The following is a 27,833-nucleotide window of genomic DNA, read 5'->3' on the forward strand; positions in this document are numbered from 1 at the left end:
TGGAGAATAACACAGGATCTGATAAAACAGCTTTCTACCAGTGACTCCTCCTTTTGGGAAGAACATGTATATTAGGGGACATCGTCCAAACTGGTGTCCAATAGGGTACCAGTAGTCCAATAGTCACGTGTAGTAATTTAAATTAATTAAAATGAAATAAAATGTAAAAACCCAGTTTCTCAGTCACACTAACTCACTGCAAATGTTCAATGGTCACAAAAGGCTAGTGGCCATACCAGACAGCATAGATTACAGAACATAACCATTATCACAGAAAATTCTACTGGATGGTGCTACTGTAAAGAATCCATGTTTGGTACTTCCTTGGTGGTTCAGAGGTTAAGATTCTACCCTTCTGATGCAGGGTCACCAATTGGATCCCTGGTCAGGGAACTAAGACCCTGCATGTTGCACAAAGTGGCCAAAAATCAAACAAACAAACAAAAAGAATCTATGTTTCTGTCTGGAAATTGGCAGCATTGGGATTCTTAAGTCATTGTATTTCCACAAACCACAGAAGCTGAATATATTTTTTTGATAATAAATTCCTTACAAACAGGGCATGAGTGATACATTTAACCTTGTAGAGCCCCTCAAATACCCTCCCATGAACAGAGGTCTTAATGTTTTTAGATTATGCTGTTGGTCCCCCAAACTAGACTCCCTGCCCCCCAAAACAAGTATTAGGAATAACCAGTAAATTATCCCAGGGGACAGAATTAAAGCACAAAGGCTCATACTTCATCACGAGGTACCTACTGGGTCAAGCATGAAGAGGTCCACTCCTTGCCCTGTGGAAAGAGCCACCAGGGTTGCACTTCCATAGAGTGCATAGCCAGCAGCCACAATGTTGCGACCTGGCTGCAGGGCATCCTTTTCAGAAGGCTCATCCTCTGAGGTCTGCAAAAGAGAAAGAGAAACATTACTGTCTCTGGAGAGAGCCCTTTGCCAGAGGCAGCATCACCGACTTGATGGACATGAGTTTGAGCAAGCTCTGGGAGTTGGTGATGGACAGGGGCACTTGATGTGCTGCAGTCCATGGGGCTGTGAAGTCAGACACAACTGAGCAACTGAACTGAACTGCACTTCAGATCTACTTGAACCATGGAAGGAAGTGCGGTTCTCAGATTTTCAAGCTGCAGTAAAGGTAGCTGGAGGAAACGAGTTGCCATGTTAATGACTGCATCTAGCTGAGCCATTGCAAAGGCCATTCTTGGATTTCTCCATTTCTTGAACATAGTTATCTCTATCCTGCCAAGAACAGCATGCCAAGGTGCTAAAATCACAGCCTTTCTTAAAAATCATAAGCCATGCTCCTTAATGATTATAATGACCAAGGTCATTGAGCTCTGATTTTGTGCAATATCTCATTATACATACACAACAGCACTCCGAGATAGATATCTTTATGGTCTCCATCATACAGATGAAAAACTTAGAGCCTGAGTGATTGGATAATTCACCCAACATCAGACGGAGCTGGAATCAACCCAGGTAGCTGCCCCTTCAAGGCTCTGCCCCTGCCTGTTCCCACCCTAGGGTCCAACTCTACAAATCTGGACATTTTCTTGAGGAAGCTTCTCTTGTTAGCTAAAAGTGTGCATAGAAGTGTGAATTCAGTGAGACAGGATGAGGCAGGCATCCAAGGGAGAAGCAGCAAAGGTTCCTGACGGAAGGGGGGAGCCACAGATGAGACTGGATTTCACAACCTGCTTTTCCAAGGATCTCCTGAAGGGCTTGTCCTTCCCTACCTTCTTATGCTCAAAAAAGCAAGGAAGCAAATCTTATGAATTTGGAAAAAAAGAGAGTGAACTTCCTGCCCCCACTGTGAGGAGCTGATTGGATGGGGGAAGGAGAGGCAGGAACGTGGCCACTGGGGTTGCTCAGTTCTTTTTCCACCATCGTCTAAGATTCTGACTACACTGCACACACTTTGGAAGCAGTACGGGAGAGGGGAATGTTTGCAGGAACACTCGGGCTCTGGTTCTACACCTTAACATCATTATGGATGGCAAATGTGAGAGGAGCTTTGAAGGAAAAGTGAATGGGCAGATCTGAATGAACTATTTTCAGAGCAACAGATGCAACTAGCTTCAGCTTCACACACAGAGCAAATAAGTATGACACGTGACAAGTTGAAGCTCCAAACTTGCTTCCCAAAGATCACCATACCCAAAGACTGTGGTGCTTCCTATGCAAGGATCAAATCAAAAATTGTTGGCCTTACTGCTCTGTCATTCGATTTTCTCCCATCTGTTTACTAGAGTAGCTACCACAGATATTCAGCTAGAGGCTGTGCTTTCTCTAGACACCAGTGAGTTTTGGCTAAAATGTCAGGGGAAACACTGACTGAAAGCACCCACATTGGTCAGGCACAATAGTAACCACTTGCATGAGTTATTTAAGCCAGGAAGTCCTGGTAAGGAACACAGAACTAACAAGCCACCACCAACTGGAAGAGTTGGGAAAAGGTCAAAAGGAGATACCACATGTCCTAACAACCTCTCAGAATTTTCCTTGCTGGAATCCATCTTGGCTGAGCAATGTGTGCACCAGTAGGCCAAAGTCAGAATGATTGGCCAGAGATGACCAGGAAATTAATCCCATCCCCATAAAACCCAAGACTGAGACTGGGAGCCACGTGGCAGAGCAGTCCTGGGTTCCCTCACCCTCTTGCTCATAACCAGGGCATCCCAATAAAGTCTCTTGCTCTGTCAGCACATGTGTCTCCTCAGACAATTCACTTCTGAGTGTTAGACAAGAACCCACTCTTGGGCCTTGGAAGGATCTCCCTTCCTGCAACAAAAAGACAGGTCCAGAAATACTACATAGAGATTTCCTCCTGAGCAGAAAATTCCAGAGAACTGGAAACTGATGGAAGTGAAAAATAGCACATTTAAAGTTAGGAAGACAGATTATGTTCATAGGAAAGAGAATGATAGTGAGCTTGAATATTACACACACATTGGAAGCATGTCCATTATGATAATTAACTCCTGAAAAAAAAATTTGGTGGTGGGGGTGCAGCCATGCCATGTGGTTTATAGGATCTTAGTTCCCCAACCAGGAATTTTAACCTGGGCCCCCAGGAATGCAATCATGGAGCCCTAACTACTGGACCATCAAGAAGTTCCTTAAAAAAAAAATTTCAAGGTAAAAAAATAAGTTGTAATTATATGAGATTTTATATCTTTTAAAGTACTATCAGGGAGAAAGAAATTTTCCTCTACCCTTTTAAGTTCTTCAGGCTCTTCTAAGAATTATATTGATATGAGACAAATTAACAGGATTAACAAAAAAAGGTTTAGTAATATGTATACATGGGAGAGACCCAGGAAAACTGTAACTTGCCAAAATGTCTAAAGCCCTCATCATCAGTTAAAGACAAAAGAGGATGTTGGAGGTAGTGGCTTGGGACTTCAAAGGTGAGGAAAGCAATTCACACGGAGATGGAAAAGCAAATGTTTGGTAAACAAATGTTCCTGGACCCTGCAGAGACAATCAGATACAGAGTGCAATTCTAACAAACAGATTCTGCTAAGTTTCTCCCAGTCTACAAGCCTAGTTTCATACTATAATACTGATGGCAATAGCTCCCTTCCGGAAACAAGATCTTACTATCCACATTGTTTTAGGCAACTGGGGTGTAGATTAAAGGTTCTTCCTGAGTCTTTCGGGCCTTAAAAATATTGGGAACATGTGTACACCCGTGGCGGATTCATGCTGATGTATGGCAAAACCAATACAATATTGTAAAGTAAAAAAAATAAAATAAAATAAAATAAAATAATCAGCCTAAATGAATTTTCATGCCATGGAGACACTTTTTGGGGTGGAAAATTTTGCTTCCCTACGGCACAGCACTTTCACATTATGTTTTATGAAACAACGAAGAGGCTCTATAAAATTTTTTTGAAAGAGAATTTTTGTTTTTCAAAGAGAACTTTTCTCTTTTTCTGAAAGAAAAGAGAAGGAGGTCAGAAAGGTACACAGCATCTTGAAACCAGACAGTAATAAAGCTGGGGCTTGACCCAAGTCTCTTGGTGGGAAGCCAGCATTCTTCTCAACAGCACTTGGAATATGGGGCCAAGTTTGCTGTCTGCTAGTAAAATCACAATGACTTTTCTTTTTTTGGCCACGCTGTGCAGCTTCTGAGATCTTAGCTCCCCTCCCAGGGATTGAACTCCCATGCTTGGCAGTGAAAGCACAGAGTCCTAACCACTGGATGATCAGGGATTCCCTTAAGGCCTTTATTTTTACACCAAATTTCATCCTTCTTTAAAGATGCCACATTCCTTTTAATATTTTTGTTATTTTCATATTTCCTCAGGACTACAAAAACCATTAATTAAAAAATTAAAACAGTGTATTCCCTTTAATACTTTTCCTTACTTTCACAATCTTGCATTCTTTCTAACCTTTTTTTTTCTTAAAGCTAGATACATTTTTATGCAACTTGCACATGTACTCGATAAATTCACTTTATTTCCAGATTCCCAGGCCACATACAAATTCTGAGAACCAGGCTCTAGAGAAATGATTCTCAATGTGGCTAAGCAGCAGCATTATCACCTGGGATCTTGGAAATGCAAATTCTTGAACCTCACCCCAGGCCTACAGAATCAGAAACCCTGGGCCCTCAGAATCAACCTTCCACACTAAAGTGTGGGAGCTACTGCTCTACAGCATGATCTCCTAAGGACTTTCAGCAAAGTAGAAGTCAAAGGCAGAATTGGATTTTTATTAAAATCTTTAGTTTTCCCCATTGAAGTTTCTGAAATATCTTCATTTTAGTCATCAGAAGGATTACATTTTCTGTGTATGAAACCAGAGTTCTGTTCTCTGATTTCTCCCAAACTAGAGCCTATTCTTTCTCAGAGCTGGGATCCTGCAGCCTCCACTTGGCATCACACCTTGTCCTTGGTCCTCTAGACTCTGCACTGGGGCTTGAAAAGAACCACTCCTCCCCCTTTGGCTCCTCTGGCTTTGAATTACAAATAGACCTCACTGGCCTTCAGTTCAGTTCAGCCTCTCAGTCGTGTCCAACTCTTTGTGACCCCATGGACTGCAGCACGCCAGGCCTCCCTGTCCATCACCAACTCCCAGAGCTTGCTTAAACTCATGTCCATGGGCCGGTGATGCCATCCAACCATCTCATCCTCTGTTGTCCCTTTCTCTTCCTGCCTTCAATCTTTCCCAACATCAGAGTCTTTTCAAATGAGTCAGTTCTTCACATCAGGTGGCCAAAGTATTAGTGTACAGCTTCAGCATCAGTCCTTCCAATGAATATTCAGGACTGATCTCCTTTAGGATGGACTGGTTGGATCTCCTTGCAGTCCAAGGGACTCTCAAGAGTCTTCTCCAACACCACAGTTCAAAAGCATCAATTCTTCGGTGCTCACCTTTCTTTATAGTCCAACTCTCACATCCATACATGACCACTGGAAAAACCATAGCTTTGACTAGATGGACCTTTGTTGGCAAAGTAACGTCTCTGCTTTTTAATACTCTGTCTAGGTTGCTCATAGTTTTTCTTGCAATGAACAAGCGTCTTTTAATTTCATGGCTGTAGTCACCATCTGCAGTGATTTTGGAGCTCCCCAAAATAAAATCTCTCACTGTTTCCATTGTTTCCCCATCTATTTGCCATAAAGTGATGGGACCGGATGCCATGATCTTAGTTTTCTGAATGTTGAGTTTTAAGCCAACATTTTCACTCTCCTCTTTCATTTTCATCAAGAGGCTCTTTAGTTCACTGGCCTTAGAAAAATTTAAACAATACTTTGTAGACCCAGGGCTTCCCTCCAGCTATTGCCCCTTCTCCGTCTTCATCTAAGTTCTGGAATGGAGAACATCTGTCTACACTGGCTATCTCTCTTCTCCTGTCCTCACTGCAGGCTGCCACTAAATTGGGCATACACTTTCCAGTCTTCCTCTTACTCTGCCTCTTGGCAGCACTGGATCCAGTGGCTGCTACCTCATTCATGAAATGTGTCTCTCCTGAGCTTCTGTCCACTTCCCTCTCTTCTGATTTTCTTTCTAAGACTCTCCATATGCCTTCTCATTTGCTTTTGCCAACTCCCCTTCTTCTGACCTTTTAAACGTCAGTGCTCCTCCTGGTTCTCCCCAGCACTCAGAATATCCAGCCAGAACATCTAAAGAACTTTCTTCATTGCCACTTTGTGGAATGTGGTGACTCCAATTGGCCCACTCTATGCTCCAGAAATCTGTTTGGGGCTATAGCATTCTGGTGAATATCCACATAGAAGTTATTGGGTGACCATCTTTCCTCTGCCACTGGCTAGAGAACAAGAGAAAATTGGGAAGGTGAGATGAGAGACTTCAAGGGAAAAAGCTCTCCTGGCCTGACCTTCTCTGGTCCAGTCCCTCTCTGAAGCTTTGGGGTTTCCTGGACATGGAACAACAGACTGGTTCCAAATAGGAAACAGAGTATGTCAAGGCTGTATATTGTCACCCTGCTTATTTAACTTACATGCAGAGTACATCATGAGAAACACTGGACTGGAAGAAACATAAGCTGGAATCAAGATTGCCAGCAGAAATATCAATAACCTCAGATATGCAGATGACACCACCATTATGGCAGAAAGTGAAGAAGAACTCAAAAGCCTCTTGATGAAAGTGAAAGTGGAGAGTGAAAAAGTTGGCTTAAAGCTCAACATTCAGAAAACCAAGATCATGGTATCTGGTCCCATCACTTCATGGGAAATAGATGGGGAAACAGTGGAAACAGTGTCAGACTTTATTTTTTTGGGCTCCAAAATCACTGCAGATGGTGATTGCAGTCATGAAATTAAAAGATGCTTACTCCTTGGAAGGAAAGTTATGACCAACCTAGATAGCATATTGAAAAGCAGAGACATTACTTTGCCAACAAAGGTCCGTCTAGTCTAGGCTATGGTTTTTCCTGTGGTCATGTATGGATGTGAGAGTTGGAATATAAAGAAAGCTGAGCGCCGAAGAATTGATGCTTTTGAACTGTGGTGTTGGAGAAGACTCTTGAGAGTCCCTTGAACTGCAAGGAGATCCAACCAGTCCATCCTAAAGGAGATCAGTTCAGTTCAGTTGAGTCGCTCATCATGTCCGACTCCCTGCAACCCAAAGAACCACAGCACGCCAGGCCTCCCTGTCCATCACCAACTCCCGGAGTTTACTCAAACTCATGTCCATTGAGTCGGTGATGCCACCCAACCATCTTATCCTCTGTTGTCCCCTTCTCCTCCTGCCCTCAATCTTTCCCAACATCAGGGTCTTTCCCACTGAATCAGCTCTTCACATCAGGTGGCCAAAATATTGGAGTTTCAGGTTCAACATCAGTCCTTCCAATGAACACCCAGGACTGATCTCCTTTAGAATGGACTGGTTGGATCTCCTTGCAGTCCAAGGGACTCTCAAGAGTCTTCTCCAACGCCACAGTTCAAAAGCATCAATTCTTCGGCATTCAGCTTTCTTTATAGTCCAACTCTCACATCCATACATGACTACTGGAAAAACCATAGCCTTTAATTAGGCCGACCTTTGTTGACAAAGTAATGTCTCTGCTTTCTAATATGCTATCTAAGTTGGTCAAAACTTTCCTTCCAATGAGCAAGCATCTTTTAATTTCATAGCTGCAGTCACCATCTGCAATGATTTTGGAGCCCCCCCAAAAAAATGTCTGTCACTGTTTCCACTGTTTCCCCATCTATTTCCCATGAAGTGATGGGACCGGATGCCATGATCTTAGTTTTCTGAATGTTGAGCTTTAAGCCAACTTTTTCACTCTCCTCTTTCACTGTCATCAAGAGGCTCTTTAGTTCTTCTTCACTTTCTGCCATAAGGGTGGTGTCATCTGCATAGGTGAGGTTATTGATATTTCTGCCGGCAATCTTGATTCCAGCTTGTGCTTCATCTAGCCCAGCATTTCTCATGATGTACTCTGCATAGAAGTTAAATAAGCAGGGTGACAATATACAGCCTTGACATACTCCTTTTCCTATTTGGAACCAGTCTGCTGTCCCATGTCCAAATCTAACTGCTGCTTCCTGACTTTCATACAGGTTTCTCAAGACGTAGGTCAGGTGGTCTGGTGGTCCCATCTCTTTCAGAATTTTCCACAGGTTATTGTGACCGACACAATCAAAGGCTTTGGCATAGTCAATAAAGCAGAAATAGATGTTTTTCTGGAACTCTCTTGCTTTTTCGATGATCCAGCGAATTTTGGCAATTTGATCTCTGGTTCCTCTGCCTTTTCTGAAACTAGCTCGAACATCTGGAAGTTCATGGTTCACATATTGCTGAAGCCTGGCTTGGAGAATTTTGAGCATTACTTTGCTAGCATGTGAGATGAGTGCAATTGTGTGGTAGTTTGAGCATTCTTTGGCATTGCCTTTCTTTGGGATTGGAATGAAAACTGACCTTTTCCATTCCTGTGGCCACTGCTGAGTTTTCCAAATTTTCTGGCATATTGAGTGCAGCACTTTCACAGTATTGTCTTTTAGGATTTGAAATAGCTCAACTGGAATTCCATCACCTCCACTAGCTTTGTTCATAGTGATACTTCCTAAGGCCCATTTGACTTCATTTTTTTTAAAATCTCAGTTTTATTTATTTATTTTACTTTACAATATTGTATTGGTTTTGCCATACATTGACATGAATCTGCCATGGATGTACCTGTGTTCCCCACCCTGTACCCTCCTCCCACTTCCATCCCCATCCCATCCCTCTGGGTCATCCCCATGTACCAGCCCCGAGCATCCTGTATCACGCATCGAACCTGGACTGGTGATGTTTCACATATGATAATTTACATGTTTCAATGCCATTCTCCCAAATCATCCCACCCTCTCCCTCTGCCACAGAGCCCAAAAGACTGTTCTATACATATGTGTCTCTTTTCCTGTCTTACATACAGGGTTATCATTACCATCTTTCTATATTCCATATATATGTGTTAGTATACTGTATTGGTGTTTTTCTTTCTGGCTTACTTCACTCTGTATAATAGGCTCCAGTTTCATCCACCTCATTAGAACTGATTCAAATGTATTCTTTTTAATGGCTGAGTAATACTCCATTGTGTATATGTACCACAGCTTTCTTATCTATTCGTCTGCTGATGCACATCTAGGTTGCTTCCATGTCCTGGCTATTATAAACAGTGCTGCGATGAACATTGGGGTACATGTGTCTCTTTCAATTCTGGTTTCCTCAGTGTGTATGCCCAGCAATGGGATTGCTGGGTCATATGGCAGTTCTATTTCCAGTTTTTTAGGGAATCTCCACACTGTTCTTCATAGTGGCTGTACTAGTTTGCATTCCCACCAACAGTGTAAGAGGGTTCCCTTTTCTCCACACCCTCTCCAGCATTTATTGCTTGTAGACTTTTGGATAGCAGCCATTCTGACTTGCATGAAATGGCACTTCATTGTGGTTTTGATTTGCATTTCTCTGATAACGAGTGATGTTGAACATCTTTTCATATGTTTGTTAGCCATCTGTATGTCTTCTTTGGAGAAATGTCTGTTTAGTTCTTTGGCCCATTTTTTGATCAGGTTGTTTATTTTTCTGGAATTGAGCTGCAGGAGATGCTTGTAAATTTTTGAGATTAATTCTTTGTCTGTTGCTTCGTTTGCTATTATTTTCTCCCATTCTGAAGGCTGTCTTTTCACCTTGCTTAAAATTTCCTTTGTTGTGCAGAAGCTTTTAATTTTAATTAGGTCCCATTTTTTTATTTTTTATTTTATTTTCAATATTCTGGGAGGTGGGTCATAGAGGATCCTGCTGTGCTTTATGTCAGAGAGTGTTTTGCCCATGTTCTCCTCTAGGAGTTTTATAGTTTCTGGTCTTACATTTAGATCTTTAATTCATTTTGAGTTTATTTTTGTGTATGGTGTTGCAAAGTGTTCTAGTTTCATTCTTTTACAAGTGGTTGACCAGTTTTCCCACCATCACTTGTTAAAGAGATTGTCTTTTCTCCATTGTATATTCTTGCCTCCTTTGTCAAAGATAAGGTATCCATAGGTGCGTGGATTTATCTTTGGGCTTTCTATTTTGTTCCATTGATCTATACTTCTGTCTTTATGCCAGTACCATACAATCTTGATGACTGTGGCTTTGTAGTAGAGCCTGAAGTCAGGCAGGTTGATTCCTCCAGTTCCACTCTTCTTTCTCAAGATTGCTTTGGCTATTTGAAGTTTTTTGTATTTCCATATATATTGTGAAATTATTTGTTCTAGATCTCTGAAAAATACCGTTGGTAGCTTGATACGGATTGCATTGGATCTATAGATTGCTTTGGGTAGTATACTCATTTTCACTATATTGATTCTTCTGATCCATGAACAGGGTATATTTCTCCATCTATTTGTGTCCTCTTTGATTTCTTTCACCAGTGTTTTATGGTTTTCTATATATAGGTCTTTTGTTTCTTTAGGTAGATATATTCCTAAGTATTTTATTCTTTTGGTTGCAATGGTGAATGGAATTGTTTCCTTAATTTCTCTTTCTGTTTTCTCACTGTTAGTATATAGGAATGCAAGGGATTTCTCTGTGTTGATTTTATATCCTGCTACTTTACTATATTTATTGATTAGCTCTAGTAATTTTCTGATGGAGGCTTTAGGGTTTTCTATGTAGAGGATCATGTCATCTGCAAACAGTGAGAGTTTTGCTTCCTCTTTTCCAGTCTGGATTCCTTTTATTTCTTTTTCTGCTCTGACTGCTGTGGCCAAAACTTCCAAAACTATGTTGAATAGTAGTGGTGAGAGTGGGCACCCTTGTCTTGTTCCTGACTTTAGGGGAAATGCTTTCAATTTTTCACCATTGAGGATAATGTTTGCTGTGGGTTTGTCATATATAGCTTTTTATTATGTTGAGGTATGTTCCTTCTTTTCCTGCTTTCTGGAGGGTTTTGATCATAAATGGATGTTGAATTTTGTCAAAGGCTTTCTCTGCATCTATTGAGATAATCATATGGTTTTTATTTTTCAATTTGTTAATGTTGTGTATTACATTGTTTATTTACAGATATTGAAGAATCCTTGCATCTCTGGGATAAAGCCCACTTGGTCACGATGTATGATTTTTTTAATATGTTGTTGAATTCTGTTTGCTAGAATTTTGTTAAGGGTTTTTGCATCTATGTTGATCAGTGATATTGGCCTGTAGTTTTCTTTTTTTGTGGCATCTTTGTCAGGTTTTGGTGTTAGGGTGATGGTGGCCTCGTAGAATGAGTTTGGAAGTTTACTTTCCTCTGCAATTTTCTGGAAGAGTTTGAGTAGGATAGGTGTTAGCTCTTCTCCACATTTTTGATAGAATTCAGCTGTGAAGCCATCTGGACCTGGGCTTTTGTTTGCTGGAAGATTTCTGATTATAGTTTCGATTTCTGTGCTTGTGATAGGTCTGTTAAGATTTTCCATTTCTTCCTGGTTCAGTTTTGGAAAGTTGTACTTTTCTAAGAATTTGTCTATTTCTTCCAAGTTGTCCATTTTATTTGCATATAGTTGCTGATAACAGTCTCTTATGATTCTTTGTATTTCTGTGTTGTCTGTTGTGATTTCTCCATTTTCATGTCTAATTTTGTTGATTTGATTTTTCTCCCTTTGTTTCTTTATGAGTCTGGCTAATGGTTTGTCAATTTTATTTATCTTCTCAAAGAACCAGCTTTTGGCTTTGTTGATTTTTGCTATGGTCTCTGTTTCTTTTGCATTTATTTCTGCCCTAATTTTTAAGATTTCTTTCCTTCTACTAACCCTGGGGTTCTTCATTTCTTCCTTTTCTAGTTGCTTAGGTGTAGAGTTAGGTTATTTATTTGACTTTTTTCTTGTTTCTTGAGGTAAACCTGTATTGCTATGAACCTTCCCCTTAGCACTGCTTTTACAGTGTCCCATAGGTTTTGGGTTGTTGTGTTTTCATTTTCATTCATTTCTATGCATATTTTGATTTCTTTTTTTATTTCTTCTGTGATTTGTTGGTTATTCAGCAACATGTTGTTCAGCCTCCATATGTTGGAATTTTTAATAGTTTTTCTCCTGTAATTGACATGTAATCTTACTGCATTGTGGTTAGAAAAGATGCTTGGAATGATTTCAATTTTTTTGAATTTACCAAGGCTAGATTTATGGCCCAGGATGTGATCTATCCTGGAGAAGGTTCCATGTGCACTTGAGAAAAAGGTGAAATTCATTGTTTTGGGGTGAAATATCCTATAGATATCAATTAGGTCTAACTGCTCTATTGTATCATTTAAAGTTTGTGTTTGCTTGTTAATTTTCTGTTTAGTTGATCTATCTATATGTGTGAGTGGGGTATTAAAGTCTCCCACTATTATTGTGTTATTGTTAACTTCCCCTTTCATACTTTCTTACATATTGTGGTGCTCCTATGTTGGATACATATATATTTATAATTGTTATATCTTCTTCTTGGATTGATCCTTTGATCATTATGTAGTGTCCTTCTTTGTCTCTTTACACAGCCTTTGTTTTAAAGTCTATTTTATCTGATATGAGTATTTCTACTCCTGCTTTCTTTTGGTTTCCATTTGTGTGAAATATCTTTTTCCAGCCCTTCACTTTCAGTCTGTATATGTCCCTTGTTTCAAGGTGGGTCTCTTGTAGACAACACATATAGGGGTCTTGTTTTTGTATCCATTCAGCCAGTCTTTGTCTTTTGGTTGGGGCATTCAACCCATTTACACTTAAGGTAATTATTGATAAGTATGATCCCATTGCCATTTATTTATTGTTTAGGGTTTGAGTTTATACACCTTTTTGTGTTTCCTGTCTAGAGAATATCGTTTAGCATTTGTTGGAGAGCTGGTTTGGTGGTGCTGAATTCTCTCAGCTTTTGCTTGTCTGTAAAGCTTTTGATTTATCCTTCATATTTGAATGAGATCCTTGATGGGTACAGTAATCTGGGCTGTAGGTTATTTTCTGTCATCACTTTAAGTATATCCTGCCATTCCCTCCTGGCCTGAAGTTTCTATTGAAAGATCAGCTGTTATCCTTATGGGAATCCACTTGTGTGTTATTTGTTGTTTTTTCCTTGGTGCTTTTAATATTTGTTCTTTGTGTTTGATCTTTGTTAATTTGTGTCTTGTGGTGTTTCGCCTTGGGTTTATCCTGTTTGGGACTCTCTTGGTTTCTTGGACTTGGTTTCCTTCCCCATTTTAGGGAAGTTTTCAACTATTATTGCCTCAAGTATTTTCTCATGGTCTTTCTTTTTGTCTTCTTCTTCTGAGATGCCTATGATTCAAATGTTGGGGCATTTAACATTGTCCCAGAGGTCTCTGAGGTTGTCCTCATTTCTTTTAATTCTTTTTTCTTTTTTCCTCTCTGTTTCATTTATTTCATCATTCTATCTTCTATCTCACTTATCCTATCTTCTGCCTCTGTTATTCTACTGTTGGTTCCCTCCAGAGTGTTTTTTAATCTCATTTATTGCATTATTCATTATATATTGACTCTTTTTTGTTTCTTCTAGGTCCTTGTTAAACCTTTCTTGCATCTTCTCAATCCTTGTCTCCAGGCTATTTATCTGTAACTCCAATTTGTTTTCAAAGTTTTGGATCATTTTCAGAATCATTATTTGGAATTCTTTATCAGGTAGATTCCCTATCTCTTCCCCTTTTGTTTGGTTTGGTGGGCATTTATCCTGTTCCTTTACCCCACTTGACTTCACATTCCAGGATGTCTGGTTCTAGGTGAGTGATCACTCCATTGTGATTATCTGGGTTGTGAAGATCTTTTTGAATAGTTCTTCTGTATATTCTTACCACTTCTTCTTAATATCTTCTGCTTCTGTTAGGTCCATACCATTTCTGTCCTTCATTGAGCCCATCTTCGCATGAAATGTTCGCTTGGTATCTCTAATTTTCTTGAAGAGATCTCTAGTCTTTCCTATTCTATTGTTTTCCTCTATTTCTTTGCATTGATCACTGAGGAAGGCTTTTTTATCTCTCCTTGTCATTCTTTGGGAATCAGTTAGTCCTGAATATTCATTGGAAGGACTGATGCTGATGCTGAAGCTGAAATTCCAATACTTTGGCCACCTGATGCAAAGAACTGACTCATTTGAAAAGACTCTGATGCTGGGAAAGATGGAGGCAGGAGGAGAAGGAGATGACAGAGGATGAGATGGACATGAGTTTGAGTAAGCTCCAGGAGTTGGTGATGGACAAGGAGGCATGGTGTGCTGCAGTCCCTGTGGTTGCAAAGAGTTGGACAAAACTGAGCAACTGAAGGGAACTGAACTGAATTGCCTAGTGGTTTCTGCTACTTTTTTCAATTTAAGCCTGAATTTTGCAATAAGGAGCTCATGGCCTGAGCTACAGTCAGCTCCCAGTCTTGTCTTCACTGACTGTATAGAGCTTCTGCATCTTTGGCTGCAAAGAACATAATCTGATTTCAATATTGACCATCTGGTGATGTCCATGCGTAGAGTCCTCTCTTGTGCTGTTGTAAGACGGTGTTTGCTCTGACCATTGCTTTCTCTTGGCAACACTCTGTTAGCCTTTGCTTTGTCTCATCTTGTACTCCAAGACCAAACCTGACTGTTATTCCAGGCATCTCTTGACTTCCTACTTTTGCATTCCTTATTTTTACAATCCCCTATGATGAAAAGGACATCTTTTTTTGGTTCTAGTTCTCAAATGTGTTGTAGATCTTCATAGAACTGGTCAACTTCAGCTTCTTCACCATCAGTGGTTGGGGCATAGACTGAGATTACTGTCATGCTGAATGGTTTGCCTTGAAAATGAATTAAGATCATTCTGCCATTTTTGAGGTTGCTCCAAAGTATTGCATTTCAGACACTTTTGTTGTTATGAGGGCTACTCCATTTCTTCTAATGGATTCTTACTCACAGTAGTAGATACAATGATTACCTGAATTAAATTCACCCATTCCCATCCATTTTAGTTCACTAATTCCTAACATGTAATGTTCACTAACATCTACTAAGAAACAGATGTTCAGTCTTGCCATCTCCTCCTTGATCAGTGGCTTCATTCTTTCTGAACCTGTTAGTAATTGCCCTTCATTCTTCCCCAGTATCATATTAGATGCCTTCCAACCTGGGGGGTTCATCTTTTAGTATCATATGTTTTTATCTTTTCATACTGTTCATGGAGTTCTCCTGGAAAAAATACTGGAGTGTGTTGCCATTGCCTCCTCCAGTGGACCACATTTTGTCACAACTCTTCACTATGACTCATCTGTCCTGAGTGGCCCTGCACAGTATGGCTCATAACTTCACAGAGTTATGCAAGCCCATTCACCATGACAAGGCTGGTACCAGTGACAAGAGCATTCATTTTAATTTAATTTGATAAACATAAGATAGCGCTGTTTTTTTTTTTTTTTTCAACTTGGTCAACTTGATGGGTGAAAAAAAAAGATACTTGCTTTAGTTTCCATTTTGTATAACTAATAAAGTAAAATTTTATATATTAATTGACCATTTTATTTCTTATTGTGTAAGTTGCCTGTTTCACTTCATTGGTTACTTTTCTATCTAGATAGTCATCTTCTTATTGTTGATTTTGGGCTTCCCAGGTGGCGCTAGTGGTAAAGAACCTGCCTGCCAATGCAGGAGACATGAGAGACTTGGGTTCAATCCCTGGGTCAAGAAGATCCCCTGAAGGAGGGCTCAGAAACCTCCAATATTCTTGCCTGGAGAATCCCATGAACAGAGGAGCCTGGTGGGCTACAGTCCATAGGGTAGCACAGTCGGACATGACTGAAGCAACTTGGCATGCAAGCATTGTTGATTTGCTTTTTACATATGAAAAATATAAATGCCTTATATGTTGCAAACATTTTCCTCAATTGTCATCTGCCTGTTAATTTTATTTACAGTGTCATTTCTTTTGCAGTTTTTTTTTTTTTTTTGTAATTAGAGCTCTGAAGCGACCTGCTCTCTCACTAGAGCATTAAGCAATATTGTCCCCCTTCTTTAGCAATACAATCAGAGAGAATCTGTGGTTATTTGGACTAGCCTTCAGAGCCTGTGTTTTGCTTAAATTTTAAGACAAAATCTCTGTGTTCAAAAATCACCAAAATCCATATGTGAATAGCCCATATTATATATAATAATATTCCTCTCTTTTTTGTTTCAGACTTCATTTTTTTAGAACAGTTTTAGAATCACATAAAAATTGTGGGAAAGAAATAGAGATTTCCAACATATCCACTGTCTGCACACATGCACAGCCTCATTCATTATTCCTTTTCATTTTTAAATCAGTTGGTCTTAAGAGGCTATTAAGACCATCATAAAAAAGGAAAAGGCAAAAACCGTTTGCAGATTATACATAGAATAAGGGATGAATATCCAGAATATATAAAGAACTCACACAACTTAATGGCAAAAAACACAATCTGACCAAATAGACATTTTTCCAAAGAAGACATACAAAGGGCCAACAGGTACATGAAAAGGTGTCTAACATCATTAACCATCAGGGAAAGGCAGATCAAAACCACAATGAGATATCACCTCACACCTGCCAGAAGGACTAAATAAAAAAGATGAGTGAGGACACATGTTGGTGAGGATGTGGAGAAAACAGAACCCTTGTGAACTGCCCGTGGGAATGTAAACTGGTACAACCACTATGGAAAACAGTGTGGTGGTTCTTCAGAAAATTAAAAATAGAGCTATATATAATTTCCAGGAATTATACTTTTTAGTATAAACATGAAGGAAATGTTTATTTCAAATGTGTGTGTGTGTATATATATAATTCAGCCATGAAAAAGAAGGAAATCCTGCAATTTGTGATGATATGAATGAACTTTGACAGTGTTATGCTAGATGAAATAAGCCAGAGAAAGATAAGTACTGTATGATCTCATTTATATGTGCACTCAAAAAAAAAAAAAAAAAAAAAACAACCCAACTCATAGAACAGATTGGTGGTTGCCAGAATCAGGGGATGGAGGTAGGTGAAGGGAGTGAAGGTAGTCAAAGATATAAACGTCCAGTTATAAAATAAATAAGTCCTTGGGATGTAATAGATGGCATGGTGACTACAGTTAACAATACCACACTGTATATTTGAAAGCTGCTATGGGGTTTCCCTGGTGACTCGGATGATAAAGAATCTGCCTGCAATGCGGGAGACCCAGGTTCGATTCCTGGGTTGGGAAGGTCTCCTGGAGAAGGGGATGGCAACTCTCTCCAGTATTCTTGCCTGGGGAACTCCATGGACAGAAGAGCCTGGTGGGCTACAGTCTGTGGGGTGGCAAAGAGTCAGACATGACTGAGCAACTAATGTGAGAGTTGCTCATCACAAGAACAAAAAACTGCACCTATTGAGAGGGTGGATATTGACTATTTCATTGAATTTTGCCAACAACCTCAATAAGCCTGGAAGCGAGCTCTTCTCAATAGGAGACCAAGCCAGCTAACACCCAGATTTTGGCCTTATCAGATACAGCTCAGCCATGCTGTCAGACTTCTGACCCAAGAACTGGGACACAATAAATGGGTGTTGTTTTAAACCTCTAAATGCGTGTGAATTGTTACAGCAGCAACAGAAAATGAATGCAATAAGATGTGAGATACACAAGGAAGGAACACAGAGGCCTTCAGATGTCGCTTGGAACTTAACTCCATGTCTGGCATTTGTATCACACCCAGATTTTCAAAATAAGGTCCCATGTATCCTCTCACCCTGCCTTCCCATGAACACTGAGACAAGGGCTGAGGGAAAATACCGACTTGGGTCTTCAATGAGGATTCTGAGGCAGAGGGAGGTTCGTAGCTTGCTTGCTGTGGTGTGTCTGGTTAGTGGGAGGACAAAGGTTAGAACTCCAGACTCGTGGCTCTGAGCCCAGGAACCTTCCTGAAACCATCAGAGGAAGGAGGTGTTAAAGAGCAGACTGTTTGCTCACCTTTCTGTAGATGGCAAATATGGTTCCAATGGAAGCCAGGCAGTCAATGTTGGAAGATCCGTCCAGAGGGTCAAAGCAGACCACGTATTTCCCCTAAGTGCACAGAAGGCAGAACACCTGATCAACACAGGTCAATACACTGCGTAATTCCACACTCTGTTCCAGTGAACACACTCTGTGTAAGTGGCTGAGTCTGGCAGGTAAAACCCCATCAGAAGCGACTTAGACCAAAGGGATATCCTTATCAAAAATTACAATTACAATTACTTAAGGAAGGCAGAGCATATCCACATATATTAATTGTGCAGTTCACAGCTCACTTGCCCATAAACAGATTAGCTGATTCCCACAGGGGGTGAAGATTAGCTGATTAATCAGATTAGCTGATTCCCACCTACCCCCAAATATCTTTTTTCCCACCTACTCTGGCTTCATCCTCCCCTCCTACCTGGGACCACTGGGAATTGCTGAAGGTGTGAGAGGAACTGGTCTGAACTGGGCACCATGCTGGAAGGAGTTGGAGAAGCTTCAGATAAACTTGGGTAAGTTCTACCTAAGTCCATAGTAAGGTCGTTATTGAATTATTGATACATCAAGCTTCTCCCCAGACAGGCTTTCTTCATTTTGGCACATTTTTATCAAAACAAAACTTCGGAACAAGGTCCCAGGGCCTCTGGGCCTCTCTTATTAAGATAGCAGCTGTATGAAAGTACATCCAGAGAATAAAAGTATTCCTTTGGGTTTTGCTGCATCTGCCTTTCCTTTCTGACGTGAAGACCAGAAGAAAGACCAAATGGGGTCCTGGGATACCAGGTCCCTCATGTCCGCCCATGCTGCTGTCACAGACAACTCAGTGGAAAGAAATCACCAGATAATTTTTACTGACCGCCTAGGTACGAGGTTCTGTGAGAGCCTTAATGATGGGGACTGGGGTCTCCTGGCTCATTAAATACTGCCAGTACAACATCAAGTAAAATGGGAGTCATTTCTCCCACTGCCTAGCTACTTTTCCCCTGACTTTCCAATGAGTAGTGCCCTAGATTAATTTGGCTTTCCTTCCTTCTTTCTCAGTAGGAGGTGGGGGTAGGGGAGTGGAATCCATAAACTTGGAAATCTCTCATTCTCCCTGTAGATAATCCAAATCAGCTCATTCATTCACGCCTGCATGCATTCAGCAGTTATTTGCTCAACATCAAGCACACACTGGAGAATGTTCAGGAGCCGGTGTGACAGTTGAGAATAACAGGTGTGACTTAGCCTGAATTACGTGAGACAAGTACAAAGGGCTTTTGCACAATCCCCAGTATATAGTAAGTGTTTAATAAATTTGGCTTTACTTTTTCCATCCTTTCAGCTAATCATAAAGCAATGGCACCTTGTCCTCAAGATCCAGTGTATAAAACAAGAGCCAACAGTACTGGCATTTATGTGGTATTACTGTATCGCAACTGAACATGGGTTAAATTTTTGGCCACGAATTTTTTAAAAAATAAACTGTGGAACCATACTGAATATAGACCCTCCCCAGGCATGCCATGAACTAAACAATTTTACCATTGTATTAAGGCAAGAGCAACAATCTTTACAATTTCTTTTCTGTTGTAGTCTAACAGGTTGCCAGGCATGAGGAAATCTCTGCTAAAACCAAACCCCCTTGGGGAAGGGGCGAAGATTGTGGGGATGAGAAAAGTAAAAGACCAAAAATATCGCTCTTCCCAGGAACTCTACTTTTTACTGGACCTGATTTTCAAGCTCCAAAACGTTGGGACTTGTTACTAATACATTAGGTGAAAACCCAAGATGAACCCTGTCCACTGATAAGTTTCGGTAAAGCACTCTGATTTATTTCCTGAATGAATCACTTCCTTATTATGGAGTCTCTTTGACTAAACAGCATAAAACTTCAAAGTAAAGAAATATGCAAACCGTGGTTTCTGGAAAACAAAAATTAAGCAATAGAGGAAAAATCCCAGAAACTGAAATAAAGCAAGGCAATCAGATTCTTCCCAGCTCAGTTGCGCCCTCCACTGGTGAACAGAAGAACCTCAGCCCGGCTGCCACACGTACCCTCTTCTCTTTGGAGGTGATAATGGCTTCTTTATTCTCTTCCGACACCAGGACGCAGGTGCTGTAGGAGGACTGGAGCATGTTGATCACCAGGGCATTGGATAACACGTCCAGTTTCTTCACCTCATCCCCCGTCACGTTCACGCTTCCCGCGATTCCGTACCTAAGACGGCAAAAAGCTGGAGGAAATCAGGAAGGGAGCCCAGGACTCCAGCGAAGATGTCAGGACGCCAGGACACCTCCCCTGTATCCCTCTTTTCCCTTCATGGCTCCAGGGTCTCCAGATGATAAATACGACCGAATGCGTCCTGTCTCACAGCGCTGGTTCTTACCCTGGCTCGGAGCCACTGTTGCAAGTTCCTAGTCATCTCAGTAACACTACAGGATTCAATCTTACTAATGTACAACTCTGCCTCACCCCCGCCTCCCTCGGGGCCCTGAAGGACGGAGGGGGAGTTCATAAAGTCAGACACATCGCCATAATTAAAAACTTTAAAAAGTAAAGGACTGTGGATTTCCAGCCTTGGAATTTCTAGTATTTGTTGATTATCCTCAAATAGTGGCCTGTTGGGCTGAAATAAAAACTGTTCTGCTGTAGCCTGGCATTACTTGAATAAAGAAGGAAATTAGGGATAAAATTTAATTTGGTTCTTTATTACCATTACCAAGCAATATAAGAAAGAGTGGCAGTGTAAAAATTCTATTTGGGTGCTTTGGGTTATAGAGGATTGCTATCTAAAGTCTCCGGCTCCCGTCCTCGTGGTTAGGAACCTTCTAAAAAGCCAGTCAGATCACCCCCATCTCTCCCAGAGTCCCCAAGTCCCCCATACTTGGCTTCAGACCCTATCAAGGAAGCCCTGGCCCCACACTTGGCCTTGCCGCTTAGCCTTTCACCCTCAGCCTCTGGAACCCTGCGTGTGCACACACCTGCCTTCCATGGACTCCTGGTTCACTGTCCCCTGGCTTCATGCTCGTCTCTCCATGAGCCACATGGCTATCACTCCCCTCCAGCCTTCCACATTCCAACAGCCGCAAAGGTCCTGAGGCCACCAGCACCCCACAAGCTGCTTTTCTCTTTCCCACCTTCAGTCATGGGGTGTCCCCCCACCCCATGGAAGTGCTTTCTGCCCGCTGACAGCTTAGCCCTCCTAACATCTTCCAGAAGCTTCCCTGGTCCCACCACATACCAGACACAGCCCTGTCAGCCCTTCCACAGCAGCTCACAGTCTGTTCATGGAAATGTCCTCCCTGATGGATTGTCTGCTCACTGAAGGCAAGAGCTATGCCTCACTGTGCCTGTTTGCACAGTGCTCAGAGGCTCAGTATACCTTCACTGAATTACAAAGAATGGATGGCAGGAAAGTAATTCCTTCCTCTCCTTTTTGTTAACACCATTTATTTACTGAAGGATTCTTCAAGTGTTTCTAGCAAGTAGCCAGGGTTGAGAGCCACTGATTTACCCTAAACTGGGAGACAACTCATTTCCCATCCCTTTCCCTGACTGACAACATCCCCCCTCTCCCCAAGAGGTGTCTCCCATCACTTGATGTCTGATGTGATGAGATCTGCCTTGGAAAATGATACTGGTAGACTGACCTCAAAGACTGTACCTTCTACTTCAAAATAAAAGCAAACAAGCACACAATGACAAAACTAGATTGTTCTGCATCAGCGTTTACAGTGTTCACAAACCCTGTGAACTCGGTTTTCTTGTTTAATGCAGCTTCTACTGGAGAATGAAAAGCTGGGGTGCCTGGGGCCTGTGGGTGGCGGGGAAGAGAAACAGGCTCTCTGTTCGATGTTTTGCAAACACCGCTCCCCAACACCACACTAACCCTGTCCTTACCCTACCTCTCAGCCCACCCTGTGCACCCTCCTTGCAGGAACTGGGCATGTTGCTCTGTCTCCCTCCCTTCCTACAATCCCTCCATCAACACCTCTCCTTCCAGAAAGAATGGAAGCTCATTCACAAGAGATCTAATTGCCTGACAACTGCTCCAAGTTAGATCATGGACAGGAAAATGCTTTATAAGCCATAGACAGTATCTTCTTACTGCTTTTACTAATGTTAAAACTTTACTGACATATTATAAATGAATTGTTCTGCATTTTGACATTAGGAAGCTGTGGAGAGGATTCTGGGGACAGCATTCCCAGAATGCTAACATTCCCTTCTTCCTATAGCAGGAAGCAGGAAAAAAAGAAGAAAAATATGAGACTTTCAGATCAGTTTTGCATTTATGGAGCATGTGCCTAGAAATATCTCCCCAAAAAGAGGAAGCAGAGGAATGAGGTGCTTGAAGCCCCCTAAATGGGAAAGAGACAGAAATATCTGAATCGGCAGAACACATGGTCTCTGTCAAACTTAATCCTGCCTCTGTCCTCCGGTGAAGTGTGAAATTCTGACATCTTGTTTCCACAGGCTGCGCCCGCCACCTAGTGGTCAGTTGGCAACATCAACCTGTTAGCCCGCAAATTTCCCCAGGTTTGGACCTGAGTTTGAGCAATCCCCGGGAGTTGGTGACAGACAGGGAAGTCTGGTGTGCTGCAGTCCGTGGGGTCGCAAAGAGCCAGATACAACTGAGCGACTGAACTGAACTGGGCTTGGAACCCAACAACCTCAGATATGCAGGTGATAGCACTCTAATGGCAGAAGGGAAACGGAACTAAAGAGCCTCTTGGTGAGGATGAAAGAGGAGAGTGAAAAAGCTGGCTTGAAACTCAACATTCAAAAAACTAGTATCATGGCATCCTGTCCCATCACTTTGTGGCAAATAGTTGAGGAAAAAAGTGGAAACAGTGGCAGATATTATTTTCCTGGGCTCCAGAATCACTGCAGACAGTGACTGCAGCCACAAAATCAAAAGACACTTGCTCCTTGGAAGAAAAGCTATGACAAATATAGACAGCATATTCAAAAGCAGAGACATCACTTTGCCAACCAAGGTCTGTATATTCAAAGCTATGGTTTTTCCAGTAGTCATGTATGGATGTGAGAGTTGGACTATAAAGAAAGCTGAGTGCTGAAGAATTCATGCTTTTGAACTGTGGTGTTGAAGAAGACTCTTGAGAGTCCCTTGGACAGAAAGGAGATCAAACCAGTCAATTCTTAAGGAAATCAACACTGAATATTCATTGGAAGGGCCAATGCTGAAGTTGAAGCCTCAATACTTTGGCCATCTGATGTGAAAAGCCAACTTATTGGAAAAGACCCTGATGTTGGGAAAGATTGCAGGCAGGGCAGGGGGAGAAGGGGATGACAGAGGATAAGATGGTCAGATGGCATCATCAGCTCAAGGGACAAGACTTTGAGCAAATTCCAGGAGATGGTGAAGGACAGGGAAGCCTCGCATGCTGCAGTCCATGGAGTCTAAGAGTCGGACACGACTGAGTGACTGAACAACAAATAATGAGCACTTACTGAGCACTTATTATGGGGCTGGCAATGTCAAAATCATCATCACATGGGCTTACTAAGCCTTACAACAGCCCCACAAGTTAGTTAGAGGCTATTAGTATCCAAGTCATTTTACAGTTTTACAGTCCCTAGCGAGAGTGGGTCATTGACTATAATCAGATGGCATGAAAAACCAAGTCAAAGGAACACCTGAATTATCCAATCCCTAAGTCCACTTCCTCTGGACACTACATGACCACGAAGTCAGAGTTCTGCAGCAATTAGCCACAACACCTGCCCTGCCCAGCCCCCTGCACAGGGGAGCCCATTCAGGTGAGTAACACTCAGCAGACAGCCTGGGGAACTGCTCTACACGCAGCCCCGCTCACCATCAGGCAGGAGCAGAACAGAGACAAGTGGCTGTGGCTCACATTCACAAAGGTCCTTGAAGATGGAGTTGGCCATTACTGCCAAGTGAGGTACTAAGACAGTTAAAGCAACACACAGAGAGAAGGGAAGCCAGTCACAATCTCCTCTAACTTGGAGCTCATTACTGGGTTACTGGGTCACGAAACCTTACATTAATATAAATAAATTCTGTAATTATCACATTGTTTTTGGTGTTAAAAGTGCTAAGTTGTTAAGAATAAATATTTTTTACTTTTTTTTTTTGGTCCCTTGGCTGTCAGGATCTTCGTTCCCTCACCAGGGATCAAACCCATGCACCCTGCGATGGAACCACAGAGTCTTAATCACTGAGCCATCAGGGAATGCCCAGGAATAAATATTTTAAATTATTGGATTTGGCTATTTCTTCATTTTGGAATAATAATAATAATGAATGATGGGGTCTCTTCATCTTCTGAGAGGACCTCCATTGGAATTGCTACCAGGAAAGTGGAAACCCTAAGACTAATCCTTTTCACCACAGACTGGAACCGGACCCTTGGCTGTGAGGATCAGCAGCACAGCCTGAACTTGGCCTCCTGGGCTTGGGTGAAGCACCAAGAGAGCAAAGTGGAAGAAGGCCCTTCATTCCCTGCTCCCAGGCCAGCACCTCCCAGCATCCTGCATACCAAGTGGACAGAAGGTTGAGTCACAGAGAAGAAATAACAACTGGTTTTAAAAGCAAAACACTTCTTTCAACAATCAACAGGAGATGGATGACGGGCCTTAAGATTTGGTAAATGAGAGAAAAAAAGATTCGGTAAATGATTTCTAGCTCCTGACAACTTTGGGCAAAGGTCGTGACAGTAAAACCACTCCTATCTGCCCAGGGCGTCAGGAGTGGTCTCAAGTCTCCTGGTGGTCGCTTTGTGCCAGTGAGAATGCTAATAAGAGTCTCCTTGTCAGAGGTGGGCTTCTCTGTTGGCTCAGAGGGTGAAGAATCTGCCTGCAGTGCAGTACACCTGGGTTCAATCCCTGGGTCGGGAAGATCCTCTGGTGAAGGAAATGGAAACCGACTCCAGTATTCTTGCCTAGAAAATTCTGTTGACAGAGGAGACTGGTGGGCTACAGTCCATGGGGTTGCAAAGAGTTGGACATGACCAAGCAACTAACAGATTTCAGATTTAACTGAGGATATGTTTTCATGGAACAAGCCCCTGAGCTTGTCATTAGAATACACAGCGACTGGAAAAATGATGCTTTTTTTCTCCATAGCATGTCTCCAAGAATTTTGTGCCTTTCCTGAGACAAGTCAAAGGACTCCTTATCAAACCACACCTGGCAGAAACTTGGAAGGCCATTTCCCTGCAGGGTGTGCGGGTTAATACTTTTGACCCAGTTTCCGGCCCAGACTCCCGCAGCTCTGCCCACCCCCACCGGACCGGGGTCGCAACGTGTCGTCGGGGATCTCACTCACAGGTTGGCCAGGCCCGCCTTACGCACGGCTGAGGAGATGGCTTTGATGGCCGTCAGCATGGAGTTGAGCAGCTGCGTGAGCTCCCCGGTGCCTTTGGCCTGACGCCCCTTTTCCATAACATAGCGGGTCAGGGTGAGCATGTCCGTTTCGAAGGGGCTTCTGTCCCCCATGGCGGCGGGTAATTTTTCGGATTCTTTTCTCACTGCAGAAGAAAGCCTTATCTTTAAGGGCTGATCAGTGGCTCCGCAGTATCAGAGCTGATTAGAAATCTGTACCTTGGTGCCAGGACCTTTAAGGGAAAGTGCCTCAGATCACGTGGTTGAGATAACTGGGCGAGCCCTCAAGGAAACCTCTCTGGCTGGCTGACCTGAAGGCTGCCAAGGAGCCATAAGTCAGCTGTAAATAGAACCTGGAACACAGACCTGCTTTTTCTTGATGAACTTTTTTTCTTTAAAGACCTTAAGAAGCAATCATTTAGTAACAGGTAGGAGATGAGAAATCCAGCCACTAGAAAAATGAGTCATAACACTCTTATTCAAAGACTCAAAAGTATTCTTCACATGTATTTCCTGCAGGGTTTCATTCCTTCCTGGGGCAGGAGTCAGTCTGGCAGATAACTTATCTGGGGTATAGGTCACATAACAAAATATTGGCAATCCGCTTAGCCAGGCTTCTTTCATATGTTTGAAAAGGATGCTTTTTAATTCCAAAAGGCCTATATGACTGATAGTTGATATTCAAATCTGGAAGAAAAAAAATTTTCCAGCACAGTGCCTAACACCAGAGTTACTTGATTAATTCTTTAGTTGTCCAATTTCTCTACATTTGTATTTTCAAAACAAAAATAATACTTGCTTATTGAAAAGGAAACACTGTGGAAATGGCCCATCCCCTAAACCACCCTGTAGAAATAGCTGTATTAGAGCTGGTGGGGTCTGTATTGGTAATGGGCTTCCTTGTGGCTCACACAGTAAAAAAAAATCCGCCTGCAATGCGGGAGACCTGGGTTCAACCCTGGACTGGGAAGATCCCCTGGAGGAGGGCATGGTAACCCACTCCAGTATTCTGGCCTGGAGAATCCCTATGGACATAGGAGCCTGGGAGGCTACAGCCCATGGGATCGCAGAGAGTCAGGCATGACTGAGCGACTAAGCACACACAGTACTAGTAATAGGCACCTCAGGCAGGTGTGTGGGTGGGGTCTGCATAGGGTGCTCCAAGCACTTTCTCTAGGAGCAGAGAGAACCTGGTTCCAGGTTCCAGGCTAACCATCTGCTAGTTGTACGGTACAACTTTGGAAAAGCTCCTGAAGCCTCATATTCCTCACTTATAAGTGGTGAAAACAATAAAACATCTACCTTTACAGAGTGATTGTGAGGGTTAAAGTGATAAGGTATGCTTGTCACACAGCAGGTGCTCAATACTGGTTAATTACTATTACCTTTCCAATTTTATGATGTCTGTATAACTATTAGGTATACATATACAATTTCATTTTACGAAATAGGACAATATGTGCATTGCTGGGCAATTTGATTTTTTCCTTTGATAGTTACTTCAATTGGAATGTGTTTAGCTGCAAGTAATAGAAAATATAGAGTGATTTAAATATGCGGGAAGTCTCACATATTTTTCTCATATTTTCTCTGAGGCAGCAGCTGGCATTCATGTAGCTGGTCAAAAGTTCCATTAGGAACCTCTCTGTCTCCTCTCTGTAATCCCTGGCCAGTGGGCTTTTGCCTCCATGCTTATCATCTCATCGTCACAAAATGGCCATTGCAGCTCCAAACATCTAGCTCACACTGAAGATTCAGAGAGGAGAAGGCAGCTTCAACCACATTAGTTCTCTTTTATTAGGAAATAAATAAGTCATTCCCCGGAAACATCCATTACCACCCCTCAGCGCTGTCCCAAGAAACCTTCCACTTATGTAGCATTGGCCAGATGGGTGATGCTTTCTGCAAGAGTTGGACACTGGTGTTGAATCAACCAGTCTTAAGTGTCTACCACAGCAAACATCTTTGTGTCAATACACAGAGACATACTGCATTCCCACGTGTGGACAGTTAGATTTTCTTCTAAATGTTTGTTCTTCCAGCAGTGCTGTACCAAGCTTCCTCACCTTTATGCCAGTGCTTGTGTGAGGGCTTCAGTAAGATACAGCTGTAGAAGATGAACTGCTGTGTTGGAGCATTTTAATTTTGACATCACCAGGATCTAAATTTCTTTAAGAACATAAGAAAACGTTCTTTTTCTTCCCCCAAGAGTTTCTGGGAATTGTGAGGACTGTAGAATGGAACTTTCTTTGGTCCTCATGTATCACGTTGCCATCCATAAGTAATTCAGTTTTGTCCTTCGCACGGGACATCAACCATAATTCTTCAGACATAATTATAGAAAGGGCAGTGGCTGGATATTAGGCTACCTGGGTCAGTAATTGGCTGTAACTGAAGAGACTGGCCTGGTTCCTTGGTTTCCAGGTTTCCTTTGAAGTTGAATGTTGTCATCTGATTAAGAGGGTTTCCCCCCGGTGGTACAAAACAATGCCACTCAGTGGACTGTCACATCTCTTCTGGAGAAATGAATGTGTATGTTCATGCCA

The 27,833-nt window shown here is 42.0% G+C and overlaps 1 protein-coding gene across 1 annotated transcript in view; it reads right to left on the minus strand.

Annotated features, from left to right (window-relative positions):
• The window catches only part of FBP2 (fructose-bisphosphatase 2), a 41,587-nt gene extending 16,080 nt beyond the window's left edge, over positions 1–25,507 (minus strand). The window contains exons 1-4 of the mRNA XM_019966533.2: positions 25,232–25,507; positions 19,971–20,133; positions 17,904–17,996; positions 760–900 (exon numbers count right to left, since the gene is read on the minus strand). Coding sequence (XP_019822092.1) covers positions 760–900; positions 17,904–17,996; positions 19,971–20,133; positions 25,232–25,401 — 567 coding nt within the window. The 5' untranslated portion in view covers positions 25,402–25,507. The remainder of the gene's footprint in view (positions 1–759; positions 901–17,903; positions 17,997–19,970; positions 20,134–25,231) is intronic.
• Positions 25,508–27,833: the final 2,326 nt, after the last annotated feature.

Source organism: Bos indicus, chromosome 8 (genome assembly GCF_029378745.1).
Source record: "Bos indicus isolate NIAB-ARS_2022 breed Sahiwal x Tharparkar chromosome 8, NIAB-ARS_B.indTharparkar_mat_pri_1.0, whole genome shotgun sequence".
Classification (NCBI taxonomy): domain Eukaryota; kingdom Metazoa; phylum Chordata; class Mammalia; order Artiodactyla; family Bovidae; genus Bos; species Bos indicus.